The sequence below is a fragment of the Aquarana catesbeiana genome, linkage group LG02 (assembly GCF_042186555.1).
Source record: "Aquarana catesbeiana isolate 2022-GZ linkage group LG02, ASM4218655v1, whole genome shotgun sequence".
Lineage (NCBI taxonomy): Eukaryota > Metazoa > Chordata > Amphibia > Anura > Ranidae > Aquarana > Aquarana catesbeiana.
In genome coordinates, this window is record NC_133325.1 from 783,944,947 (window position 1) to 783,959,598 (window position 14,652).

Consider the following 14,652-nt stretch of genomic DNA (forward strand, 5'->3'; position numbering starts at 1 on the left):
CTTACCTGAAGATATGGTTCTCAAACATCTCCTTTCACATGCCTCTGCTGACTTAATTGCCTGTTACTTTTTGGGGCAAATAATCCCTCTAACACATTCTCCCCCAGGATCCAAGTAGCACAGATTTTCCTGATGAGCATTGAGCATGACCGCATTCTGTGCGTTGACAGCACTATTCTTTGCCAGGACTATATCCAGGTTGCTCAATCCCTTTATGGGCTTCCGCAACCTAACAGATGAGATTTCAAATTTAATTGGTCAATATTTACTCTCCATGTTTTCTTATGATCCACTACACACACATGGATCTCTCCCATGGCATGTAATCTTTTTTCATTTTCTTCTCTCCTTTCCCATTGTCCAGAAATTTTCCACATCTTCCTAGCTAGAAGTGGTGGCGAGTCTAATAATGACATGATAAGACCTACTGTTTGGTGCCCATAAAATCTTTTATTGAAGGTTCAACATCAAGAACATTGGCAGAGCAACGAAATCAAGAGCAGCGAAAATCTCTTTCAGATTTTACTGTAAACTGCACTTAATCATATAGTCTATGACCATTTCCTGTTATTTGTAGTCTCATTGACCTGAACGGGGCTACCGGACCAAATTTAGTTTTTTGATTGAATGGTAGTCAGCCCAGGCTAATTGTGTAGTTATTCACTTGGTCTTACCTAAACTCAGTGGGTTTGTGATTTCTTACTGTCTTCCATAAACAAGACCTAGTTATGACTATGTATATTCCCTTCAGCCAACCCAGTAGGAGGTTTAGGACACTGGTGCATGCTGGGGGAGAATATAAATATTCGGCCATGTGCTTGCTCTCTTCCCCTGGGCTGGGACCTGGGGAGGTGCTGCTGGATGAAGCTCTGCTGTTAGGTCCAAAAGCCTGTTTGTGCTGAAGCTGTCCTGAAGCTGTCTTGCCTGGTGTGGAGGAAGCTGTGCCAAGGAAAAGACCCTTGGGAGGCACCTTGCTGGAGATAACCAGGAAGAAAGCTGGTCTTTCATAAGGGACATGTGACTCACATGGAGGATGCACTGAAATTTGTGAACGTGCTTACAGTGTTGTCACCTTAAAGGTTCTGGACGATGATCTGGATATGGAGAGTCTATAAGTGATCTGCTATTGTATCTGGGACCCCTAACGTTCACCTCCTTAGCCATTCTGCAATTAAACTCTAAGTAGACAAAAGCGACTGGCACCCAAAATTTTGTCTCAGTCTCCCATTTTAGCCATTGATTCAGCCCTGGGGTGAAATGCTAGCCTGCCCCTGCCTCTGGAGGTGCCATCCTGCCTTTGGGGTATTGGGGGGGGGGGGGTGCTACATACAGTATCTCACAAAAGTGAGTACACCCCTCACATTTTTGTAAATATTTTTGACACCTCCCACCCCTTCAACTGTTCAGCAATGCTGGCAGCACTCATACGTCTATTTCCCAAAGACAACCTCTGGATATGATGCTGAGCAAGTGCACTCAACTTCTTTGGTCGACCATGGCGAGGCCTGTTCTGAGTGGAACCTGTCCTGTTAAACCGCTGTATGGTCTCGGCCACCTTGCTGCAGCTCAATTTCAGGGTCTTGGCAATCTTCTTATAGCCTAGGCCATCTTTATGTAGAGCAACAATTCTTTTTTTTAGATCCTCAGAGAGTTCTTTGTCATGAGGTGCCATGTTGAACGTCCAGTGACCAGTATGAGAGAGTGAGAGAGATAACACCAAATTTAACACACCTGCTCCCCATTCACACCTGAGACCTTGTAACACTAACGAGTCACATGAGACCGGGGAGAGAAAATGACTAATTGGGCCCATTTTGGACATTTTCACTTAGGGGTGTACTCACTTTTGTTGCCAGCCGTTTAGACATTAATGGCTTTGTATTGAGTTATTTTGAGGGGACAGCAAATGTACACAACAAATTTATACAAGCTGTACACTCACTACTTTACATTGCAGCAAAGTACCATTTCTTCAGTGTTGTCACATGAAAAGGTATAATAAAATACTTACAAAATGTGAGGGGTGTACTCACTTTTGTGAGATACTGTACATTGAGCAAGACAGTTCTGTTGTCTTCAATAAATAATTTATTTAATGTATGATTTATTTATAAATAAAAAAACGCTTTCCAAATATCTCATCATTTGTGCAAACATAACAAGTAATAACCAATAACTCTTACGCTCCCCTAATCCATGCGCCCGGCCCCTAACCTACATGCAGGGCGCCAGACGCATAGATTTCAATGGGGGGGGGGGCACATGATTAGAGCCTGAGGCTCAAATTGTCTCTGAGCCCACCAAGTTGTGTGACATTAGCAAATTAATATTCGGTAATGTCTTCCTGTTTCTCCTCCCGGCCAATGAGGAAGCAGGTCATGAGACGCGATTGACCGGGAGTCCTAAGTCCCGATTGGCCAGGAGAATAAGCGACCTCCAGGACTCGGGAGGAGACGCAGGGGGGAAAGCCGCTGACATGGCTGGTGGGGGCCTGGCGGGGGCGACGGGCAATCGAGCAACGAGGGGGGGGGGGTCGGTGGTTGGACGGCTGGCTGGCTGACTAGGTGGGGACCACTGGCCGCCTCCCCAGGAAAACTGAGCACCAGCCGCCACTGGTTGTAATTACTGGAGGTTCGCTCGGTGGAACACCCATTCTTTAATCCATTCCTACAGGAGTCTCCATAGACTGTACACAGTGCTGAGGTCCCCCTCATATTATTCCCTGGGTGATCGAAAGTTCTTATCCTAAAGCGTTGGGCTATTTTCTCTATTGGTGAATGTATGACCAAGTGTTCTTATGGCTGTCTGTCCCTAAAGAGTGAATGTTAGTGAACGTTACATTCGCCGGCAAATAAGCAACAAATAGAAACTGACATTCCACACATATTAAAAACAATTGCTATGTTTGCGTGAATGATGAGACATTCAAAAAGTGAATTTTATAAATAGACCCCTTAGTGTTTTGCAGCAAAAAAGATAATCTTTTCTGCTTTTTTATATTAAATGGAACATCTCAGTCAATTTAATTTTTTCTTTTTTTAAAAGAAGGTCTCACAAGATGTCCATTTTGCCACTAAGGGAAGGGCCCCTTCACACCACAATGCAGTGTTCCAGATCGTACATGTCTTTGAGCATTGAGGACCATTGCCTTAGGCAGCCCATTTAAAATGAAAGGGCTGTCAACGCACCTGAATGCATGAAAAATCTAACAACGTTTTTTGCAGCGGAAACCAACACAATAAAGAGAACGCACGCTTCTGTATTTGGGGTATGCTATACCATGGGTGAGTTGGGGCACACTGTAGAGGTACATTTTGTTGCAATTAATATTTGCTTGCATTGAACACAGTTGGGAAAAAAAAGTGTTTGACCCCCTGCTGATTTTGTACGTTTGCCCACTGACAAAGAAATGAGACAGAATAGCAACAAATATATACAGAAAAACGCATTTCAAAAAAAGGTATAAATTGATTTGCATTTTAATGAGTGAAAAAAGTATTTGACCCCTTCGCAAAACATGACTTAGTACTTGGTGGCAATCACAGAGGTCAGACGTTTCTTGTAGTTGGCCACCAGGTTTGCACACATCTCAGGAGGGATTTTGTCCCACTCCTCTTTGCAGATCCTCTCCAAATCATTAAAGTTTCGAGGCTGACTTTTGGTAACTCAAACCTTCAGCTCCCTCTACATATTTTCTATGGGATTAAGGTCTGGAGACTGGCTAGGCCACTCCAGGACCTTAATGTGCTTCTTTCTGAGCCACTCCTTTGTTGCCTTGGCCGTGTCTTTTGGGTCATTGTCATGCTGAAATAGCCATCCACAACCCATTTTCAATGTCCTGGTTGAGGGAAGGAGGTTCTCATCTAAGATTTGACGGTACATGGCCCCATCCATCGTCCCTTTGATGCGGTGAAGTTGTCCTGTCCCTTAGTAGAAAAACACCCCAAAAGCATAATGTTTCCACCTCCATGTTTGATGGTGGGGATGGTGTTCTTGGGGTCAAAGGCAGCATTTCTCCTCCTCCAAAAACGACCAGTTGAGTTGATGCCAAAGAGTTCGATTTTGATCTCATCTGACCACAACACTTTCACCCAGTTCTCCTCTGAAATATTCAGATGTTCATTAGCAAACTTCAGACGGGCCTGTACATGTGCTTTCTTGAGTGGGTGGACCTTGTGGGCGCTGCAGGATACAGTTCTTCATGTCGTAGTGTGTTACCAACTGTTTTCTTGGTGACTATGGTCCCATCTGCCTTGAGATCATTGACAAGATTCTCCTGTGTAGTTCTGGGCTGATTCCTCACTGTTCTCCTGATCATTGAAACTCCACGAGATGAGATCTTGCATGGAGCCCCAGACCGAGGGAGATTGACAGTTATTTTGTGTTTCTTCCATTTGCGAATAATCGCACCAACTGCTATCACTCTCTCAGAAAGTAAAAATAAACCTACATTTGAAATTATAGACTGATCATTTCTTTGTCAGTGGGCAAATGTACAAATTCAGTGGGGGATCAATTACGTGATTTCTCTCACTGTATCTATGCCCTGCAGTAATGCACAATAAAAGGCAGGTCATGGTGTGCCATATGGTGTCAGCATGTCCTAAGCTCCAACAGCTGCTCAATAAGAGTTCCACACTGACCAATAAGTTTGGGAAAGTCGAACACTGATACGTTTATTTTATATCTTTTATTGTTATCCAATAGAATGGCAATGGCGGAAACATAGAAAATCTGAATACTGCATTAGCAGGTTCTTCTCTCCAGAGGGCTTTCAAGATCACTTTTGGTTGTAATAGGGATGAGTGAATTTAGAATTGAGGAACCATGCACTAATATTCAAGTCTAAGTTTATGCCAGTGATAGGTTGTTTGCAAACCAACGCGTTTCAGGGGCTGTAATAGAATCCGTTCAAGCAGCTACTAACAGATACCGTGCCAACTCTCAACACTTCAATAACATTCAACTGTGCATTGATCACTGAGTTTACCTACACTATTTCATAGTTTCATTTTTTAACCGCTTGTCGACCTCCCTATAGCAGATTTACTGCTACAGGTTGGCCGTTCTGTGCAAAGTCACGTATATATACACATGATTCTGCACTTGCGGGTAGGGGGCGCGCGTGTGCGCCGCAGGCACACCGCTTCTACTGTGATTAGTCACAGCAGAAACCAATGAGCGGGTGCCGGCCAATGGGTGTCCGCCGGCAACCGCTGATCGGCAAGGGGAGACACAGGATGGAGCTCTGCATATGTGAACAATGTAGAACTCCGTCCTATCAGCAGAGATGTGCTGGATTTTGTTTCCCTGCGAAGCAGGGAATAAAATCCAGCACATTTCTTAGCAAAAGCAGCACACTGTGTACACATTAACACTGGTTAGGCACACAGTTAACCCTTTGATCACCCTAGATGCTTAACCCCTTCCCAGCCAGTGTCATTAGTACAGTGACAGTGCATATTTTTAGCACTGGTCCCTGTATTAGTGTCAGTGGTTCTCACAAAGTGTCAGTATCAGATTGTCCGCCGCAATATCGCAGTCCCCCTATAAGTCGCTGATCGCCGCCATTACTAGCATAAAAATATATAGATAAAAATTCCAGTTTATATCGCATAGTTTGTAGACACTATAACTTTTGTGCAATCCAATCAATATATGCTTATTGGGATTTTTTTATACCAAAAATATGTAGCAGAATATATATTGGCCTAATTTTTTGAAGACATTTTTGTTTTTACATTTTTTTTTATTGAACATGTTTTATAGCAGAAAGTAAAAAATATTGTTGTTTTTTTTTTTAATTGTCGGCCTTTTTTTGGCTTATAGCGCAAGAGGTGATCAAATACCACCAAAAGAAAGCTCTATTTGTGGGGGAAAAAATGACATCAATTGTATTTATGTACAGCTTTGCAGTGCCGTATCGCAAAAAATGGCCTGGTCATGAAGGGAGGTAAATCTTTCGGAGGTCAAGTGGAGGAAGGGGCGGAGTTAATGTTTTCAAAAATGCATTGACATTGCAAACAATCTATCACTGTAGAAAAAAATTGGATTTGGGTTTGAATATTACAGTGTGGTGTTTCTATTACAAATTGACTCATTACAAGGACAAATAAGGTCATCCTTATGGAATAAGGTTGTGAAAATTGGGCTCTAGCCCAGAAGTTGAGGAGCACAAACCTTTAGTCAAGCAAATCTAGTTTCATAGAGGCACTCTTTGGCATTGGCTTTGCAAAAATCAATCAATGGAATAAACTTGTACTTTTCAATATTATGATGTGGTGCTTCAATTGTAAATTGACCCAATGCAAGAGGCAATAAAATATCATTATTGGACAAGGGGAGTAGAAATTAGTCCTAGTTCAGAAGTTGAGGAGCACAGATCTTTACTCAAGGGAATCTGGTTTCAGAGAGGCACTCTATGGCATTGGCTTTGCCAATAATCTATCATTGGGATAAACTTGTATTTGGACTTGCATTTTATGGTGTGGCTCTTCAATTCTACTCATTACAGTGGCCAATAAGGACACCCTTATTGGACAAGGGGATGGAAATTGTCCCTAGTTCAGGAGTTGTGGAACACAAGCCTTTAGTAAAGTGAATCTACTTGCAGAGAGGCACACAGAAGGTTTTTTTTGCTAAAAAAAGGCAATAAAGAAAAAAAACTTCCAAAGTCCCAACATTTTTGAGTTTTGGATGCATGAGAAGGTTTATAACATCTGTCTAATTGCAGAGATTTCCCACAACTTCCTGGGACAGAGACCTGAACAGTGTTAAGAAATTAAGTGAAATCCCCAATGGGGAACACAGAGGAACGGAGGTTCCAACCCTACACACTTCCAAAACTCCCTCAATAGAATAAACTTGTATTTGACTATTATGGCATGGCACTTCAATGCTACTCATTACACTGGCCAATAAGGAAACTCTCGTTGGACAAGGGGATGGAAATAGGCCTTGCCCAGGAGCTGAGGAACACAAGCCATTAGTAAAGTGAATCTGTTTGCAGAAAGGCACACAGAAGAAGGTTTTCTTGCTAACAAAAGGTTGTAGGAATAAAGAAAAAAGAACTTACAAAGTCCAATTTTTTTGAGTTTTGGATGCATGAGAAGGTTTAGAACATCTGTCAAATTGCAGAGATTTCCCACCACTTCCTGGCACAGAGACCCAAAAAGTGACAAGAAATGAAGCAACATCCCCAATAAGGAGGACAGAGGAACGGAGGTTCCAACCCTACACACTTCCAAAACTCCCTCAGTAGAATAAACTTGTATTTGGACTATTATGGCAAGGCACTTCAATGCTACTCATTACAATGGCCAATAAGGACACCCTCTTTGGACAAGGGGATGGAAATTGGCCTTGACCAGAAGGTGAGGAACACAAGCCTTTAGTAAATTGAAAGTGCTTGCAGAGAGGCACACAGATGTTTTGTCAGTTTCGGATGCATGAAAATGTTTAGAACATCTGTCCGATTGAGGAGATTTCCCATCACTTCCTGGGACAAAGTCCCAAAAAGGGAAAGGAAGTAAAGTGAAAACCCCAATGAGGAACACAGAAGTTCCAACCCTACACACTTTCAAAACTCTCTCTATAGAATAAACTTGTATTTCGACTATTATGGCATGGCACTTCAATGCTACTCATTACACTGGCCAATAGGGCCACCCACTTTGGATAAAGGGATAAAAATTGGCCCCAGCCCCGGAGTTGAGGAACTCAAGCCTTTAGTAAACTGAATCTGCTTGCAGAGAGGCACACAGACAAGGGGTTTCTTTTCACTTTAGGCTTACTTTCAAGTCCAAAGATTTTATGAGTTTTGGATGCATGAGAAGGTTTAGAACCTCTGTACAACTGAGGAGATTTCCTATCAATTCCTGGAGAAGAAAGCCAAACAGGGGCAGGAAGTGAAGTGAAATCCAAAATGGGGAACACAGAGGAACTAAGGTTCCAACCCTACATACTTCCAAAACTCCCTCTAAAGAATAAGCTTGTATTTGGACTATTCTAGTGTGGCATTTCAGTTCTATTGCTTACAATGGCCAACAAGGACACCAAGGTGATGGAAATTGGCCCAGAAGTTGAGGAACACAAGCCTTCAGGAAAGTGAATCTGCTTGCAGAGAGGCACACATAAGAAGGTATTCTTTCTAACAAAAGGTTGTAAGAATATAAAAATAAAAGAAATATTAAACATGATTCACTTTTCACTTTAGGCTTACTTTCAGGCTGGGTTCCCACTGATGCCGGATGCGGCCCGCAGCAGGGGTCTGGTGCATCGCTGTTCTCCGCTTCGGGAACGAATTAGGGCTGAATTTTCACCTGAATTCGGCCTTGAAATGGAGCCAAAGATGCACAGGACTCCTGTGCAAACCGCTACACAGCCACCACAGACATACTTGAACTGGCTCCATGGGGGGCCGGTCAAAATCTCCTGTCATGCAAATTGGATGTGGCAAAACCCACATCCAATTCGCACTAATGTGAACCCAGCCTTACGTCCAAAGTTTTTATGAGTTTTGAATGCATGAGAAGGTTTAGAACCTCTGTCCAACTGAGATTTCCCATCACTTCCTAGAAAAGAAAGGCAAACAGGGGCAGGAAGTGAAGGAAAATCCAAAATGGGGAACACAGAGGAACCGAGGTTTCAACCCTACACACTTCCAAAACTCCCTCAATAGAATAAGCTTGTATTTGGACAGTTATGGTGTGGCACTTCAATTCTTTTCCCTACAGTGGCCAATAAGGATTCCAAGGGAATGGAAATTGGCTCTAGCCCAGAAGCTGAAGAACACAAGCCTTTAGTAAAGCGAATCTGCTTGCAGAGAGGAACACAGAAGAATGTTTTCATGCTAACAAAAGGTTGTAAGAATAAAAATAATAATAAATATGATTTATTTTTCACTTTAGGCTTACTTTCAAGTCCAAAGGTTTTTTGAGTTCTGGATGCATGAGATTTAAAACCTCTGTCCAACTGAGGACATCACTTCCTGGAACAGAGACCTGAAGAGAGGTAGGAAGTGATGCAAAATTCCCAATTGGGAACCCAGAGGAACAAACATTTAAACCCTACACACTTCCAGGTCTTCCCAAAAATTGGACTTGAATTGGGCATTACATTATCAGAACCTGGCCTTTTGTATACATTCTCGCAATCCCTGGAAGACACCGCACAGGACATGGCTGAGAACCGAGAACTATTTATTACCTCCGTGTGCGCTACAAATCAAAAACCGTACATTCTCAATGCCATTAAAGTGACTTCTTCATTCACAACACAGGGAGCTAAGTTCAGAGATACAGTGGGAAAGATCGGCAGGAAGCAAAAGTGTTCTGGCGTGGCATCAAAAGTCAACAGATCAAGAAAAGGACAAGTAACACACACGGGGGTGGACGGTTATATACGCTAATTGGCACATCGCTTTATTTTTGGAAAACAAACTGTAGGGAGGGCTAATAATTTTTTTTTGTTGTTTTTTTTTTTAGTTTTTTGATAAGTTCATTCCATCACATTGAAGAGGAACAAAAAAAAAAACTGAGAATTAAAAAAAAAAAAGAGAACAGAAACAAAAATAAAAGACGCCTTTTCGTTTTTTGTTTTTTTTCACTGGAAAGATCTGGAACTGGGAGGAGTACATTGCACACAGTGTAACAGAGAGATAGATCACGGGAGGCGGTATTAAACTTGGATACAGTGCAAGAGTTTCCAAAATGAATTGATTGGACCATACTGGATAACTCGCCATAACAACACCAAGAAAACACTTAAAAAAATGTTTAAGCCACACTGTTTGACTGAAACTTTCCTGCCTGTTATAGAATCTGCCACACAGAGAGAGAGATAGAAGAGGGGCGAGGGGTGAGGTGGAGGAACCCACGTGAGGAGAAGAAAGGGGGAAAGGGGGGTCGAGAGAACGGGTAGGGCGGGTCATAAGGGGCGAAACAATGGAGTCCAAGAGGAGATAACGGGGGACATTTCAATGTGTTCAGGCATTTTCTTGGTCCGCCTTGGTCTCGTCACTTGCAGCCTCTTCTTGTTGGGCACTTTCGCTAGGTTTGGTTCCTTCTACATCATCTGCAAGAAGAACACATCAAGACAAGATAAGAGATTGGATGTCTTCTTTTTAAAATGCATGTTATGTAACTTAAAACTGACCAATGTAGTCTTTAAAACATAATTCTCAACCAGGGTTCTGTGAAAACCTAAGGTCTCTCCAGAGTTGGCTAGGGGTTCCTTGAGCTCTGGTTAACTGACCCCTCAACTGATTGTGCCCCCAACTGATGGTGCCTGTGGAAACCTAGCATCCCTCCAGGGGTGGCTAGGGGTTCCTTGTGCTGTGGTTAACTGACCCCTCAACTGATTGTGCCTCCCAACTGATGGTGCCTGTTGAAACTAGGGTCCCTCCAGGGGTGGCTAAGGATTCCTTGAGCTGTGGTTAACTGAGTCCCCAACAGATGGTGCCTCCCAACTGATGATGTCTGTGGAAACCTAGGGTCCCTCCAGGGGTGGCAAGGGGTTCCTTAAGCTGTGGTTAACTGAACCCCCACACAACTGATGGTGCCTCCCAACTGATGGTGCCTGAGGAAACCTAGGGGTGGCTGGGTGTTCTTTAAACTGTGGTTAACTAACCTCCCAACTAATGGTGCCTACCAACTGATGATGTCTGTGGAACCTAAGCTCTCTGCAAGGGTGGCTAGGGATTCCCCGAGCTGTGGCTAACTGACCCCTCATCTGATGGTGCCTGCATAGATCCAAGTCCAACACCACTTGGCAGAGCCAACAGCATAACTCCCAACTAATGATGTCTGTGGAAACATAGGGTCCCTCCAGAGGTGGCTAGGGGTTCCTTGAGCTGTGGTTAACTGACCTCCCAACTGATAGTGTCTACCAACCGATGATACCTGTTGAAACCTAGGGTCCCTCCTGGGGTGGCTAGGGATTCCTTGAGCTGTGGCTAACTGACCTCCCAACTGATAGTGCCTATGGGAACCTAGGGTCCCTTCAGGGGAGGCTAGGGGTTCCTTCAGCTCTGGCTAACTGACCTCCCATCTGATGGTTCCAGGTTCAACGCAACTTAGCAGAGCCAATGGCATGATTGCAAGAGAGCCATTCTGGCCACCACTGTAAGGTCGACATTCTTCCCATTTCTCACCGCTAATGGACTAATCTTACCAGGGGTTCCCTGAGACCTGAAAATTATTTCAAGGGTTCCCCTGGGGTTAAAAGGTTGAAAAAGGCTGCCTTAATGTGTGTTATCCAGCTTATCATAATGACCAATGTCTATCCCGATTTTCTTACAAACCTAAAGAACACCTGAAACATGGGCAATGTGAACTGAGTATATAATGAAACAGTGCATAAGTCGAGGCTACTTCATGTCAAAATGATCAGTAGATCCAAGGGTATAGGCACTGGAAGTTATAGCCAAAGCTGAACTTTGTCTTTTTTTTGTTTTATTAGTTTTTCGTCTATGGATTGCATAATAGCGTAAAATCATTTTTGCAAGAGAATATCACAAAAAGAAAGCTGGAAAAGGATAAAATGTGTTACTTTATTATCTTAGGAAATTACAAAGTTGCTGTTGAATCAATAGACCCATGGCAGAAATGTAAAAATGCCTCTGGTTCATTGGGGTTGTACAGGTGTGAGTGCTGAACTGGTTAAAGCTTTTTTAAATACAACCTCAATCTGTCTTTATAATAGTGTAAGGACCTGGATGCTGCATCTGGCAGTGGCCCTTTTTGCTGAGCCACCCGAGATGCTGGATAGCTCCCTGTCTGATCCTTTGGACTTTCTTGGTTTGTCTCTTGCTTCTAGTGAACCTTGAACTCTTTGCTCCTCCCATGAACTTCCTGATTTAAACCATGTCTCTGCACTTCCTGTTTGCCAGATTATTGTGCTTTATCCAGTTGATATCTTGCACCTTTGCGTACCTGTAGCTGTCCTTATCTCCAATGCAACTCGTTACTGACCTTTGGCCTCATCCCAACCTGCTATATCTGCTACTGGACCCCAGCTTGCTCGCCTCCTGGTGGGAAGATCCTGAGGACCGTGACCTGGTACTAACACACAGCAAAACCCAACTCCACCATCAGGTGAATACCAGTTAGTGCTTAGACCCAGCACCTTGAGTTAGCCCATGTCATCCGCCAGGGTGACCTGCTTGTGTACTTATCCAGTTGGTCAGTGGGAGCCTCTCTACTGCTACATCTACTGGTCTCCAAGCCTGACCTCTGACCCTGAGAACTAGCTTCTTATATACACATCAGCATTCAAGCTAGGAGAGGGAGGGGCAGAAACTAAAAGCCAATCTGGCTCTGTTGCATTGCACAGTATTGTGAATGTAACAAGATGATTGGAAGAGGGACCACAGAGAGGACTTCAGTGTGCTGCAGTTCCTTCTCTATTCAGTAACAACCTTGACCACACTCTCCAACTCTGACTGCAGAAAATAGTAAAGTTTTTTCTATAGCACAAAGCAAGGGGCGACCCAAACTAAATTGACAGGTGCCACTTAAGGCTCCACCGGGGCCTCTTACGTAGCAACCGCTTGGTGTGCACACAAATACAGAGCTTGTCCCAGGTCTGGACATCTAATGGAAAAGGGAAAAGTCCTGGAAGTCGCATATCTCTGCAAAACCCAGTCAAAAAGGTATATGACAGCCTCATCACGGGGTCCAACCAGGCTACGCCCTTAACGTGTTTCACTCCACCCACAGAGCTTAGTCATAAGCTCAGTGGGCGATGTAAAATGCGCTGTCAGTGTGGCCTGGCTGGAGCCTGGGCTGAGGCTGTCATACACCTTCTTATTGGGTTTTGCAGAGATGTGCGACTTCCAGGTCTTTTCCCTTTTCCATTACAAAGCAGAGGGTGTCAGGATTAAAAAAAAAAAAACACTGAAAAAAAATGCAATTATTACCCAAAAAATTTTTGGAAGACAAAAAAATTTTTCTAAATATTTATTTCAACGTTATATTTAGCTGTTTGCATATCCTCAGAACGTCATTTTCCATATTTGGTCAAATATACTTGACATTTTTAAGGATAATGATTTTATTTTTCACATCATTTTCTCACCGCTTGTAAAATATTGACCTTTATGTTCGAAAATTAGGAGGAAAGACTTTTTTTTTCCACTGAACAGGTAATCCGACAATACATCAAATCTACTTCATGACAACCGACCCGTCTTCCTTATAAATCCACAAATAAGATTACAGCTCCTCTAGGGCACAGATTACTTTAATCTCATATAATCCTACTGTAATTTGAACAACATTGCACAGATTTAAAAAGGGGGGGGGGGGGGGGACATTAATATAATAAACGCCACAAAGGCAGATTTGCCTACCAGTGAAAACTGGTATTCCACTACCTCTCCGTGACCCCCGGCGTATGGTGTTTAAACACGTTGTGGCAAACACTTGCTAACGTGATACAAAAAGCTCAAATGTTTCGCTGAACCAAAAGTTTCAACATTTTCACACTCCTACGCAGAAGGATGGAGACAAACAGTTATAAAGATATAAAGAGGGAAAAGGAGGACAGAGAGAGAGAGGAGACTAACACTAAACTAAACTCCAATTTAAAAAGTAAACTTCGGGCACAAAAACCTTCATTATAATATACACTATATTGTCAAAAGTATTGGGACACCTGCCTTTACACGCACATGAACTTTAATGGCATCCCAGTCTTAGTCCGTAGGGTTCAATGTTGAGTTGGCCCACCATTTGCAGCTATAACAGCTTCAACTCTTCTGGGAAGGCTGTCCACAAGGTTTAGGAGTGTGTCTATGGGAATGTTTGACCATTCTTCCAAAAGCACATTTGGGAGTGTGGACGAGAAGGCCTGGCTCACAGTCTCCGCTCTAATTCATCCCAAAGGTTTTCTATCGGGTTGAGGTCAGGCCAGTCAAGTTCCTCCACTGCAAACTCGCTCATCCATGTCTTTATGGACCTTGCTTTGTGCACTGGTCCAAATCATTTGGTGGAGGGGGGATTATGGTGTGGGGTTGTTTTTTAGGGGTTGGGTTTGGCCCCTTAGTTCCAATGAAGGGAACTCTTAAGGCCAATGGTCATCAACTCCTGTCCTCAGGGCCCACTAACAGGCCAGGTTTTATGTATGACCTTGGGTAGAGACAGATTAGAATACTGCAATCACTGAGCAGCAAATGATATCACCTGTGATGTATTTCAGTTATCTTGCAAACCTGGCCTGTTGGTGGCCCCGGAGGACAGGGTTGATGACCACTGCTTAAGGCGTCAGCATACCAAGACATTTTGGACAATTGCATGCTCCCAACTTTGTGGGAACAGTTTGGGGATGGCCCCTTCCTGTTCCAACATGTCTGCGCACCAGTGCACAAAGCAAGGTCCATAAAGACAAGGATGAGCGAGTTTGGGGTGGAGGAACTTGACCAGCCTGTACAGAGTCTTGACCTCAACCTGATAGAAAATCTTTGGGATGAATTAGAGCGGAGACTGCGAGCCAGGCCTTCTCATCCAACATCAGTGCCTGACCTCACAAATGCACTTCTGGAAAAATGGTCAAACTTTCCCATAGACACACTCCTAAACCTTGTGGACAGCCTTCCCAGAAGGGTTGAAGCTGTTATCGCTGCAAAGGGTGGGCCAACTCAATACTGAACCC

At 43.5% G+C, this 14,652-nt stretch overlaps 1 protein-coding gene across 1 annotated transcript in view; it reads right to left on the minus strand.

The window, feature by feature from the left end:
* Nucleotides 1-9,183: 9,183 nt before the first annotated feature.
* Nucleotides 9,184-14,652, minus strand: part of GAP43 (growth associated protein 43) — a 123,883-nt gene continuing 118,414 nt past the window's right edge. The window contains exon 3 of the mRNA XM_073617398.1: nucleotides 9,184-10,074. Coding sequence (XP_073473499.1) covers nucleotides 9,986-10,074 — 89 coding nt within the window. The 3' untranslated portion in view covers nucleotides 9,184-9,985. The remainder of the gene's footprint in view (nucleotides 10,075-14,652) is intronic.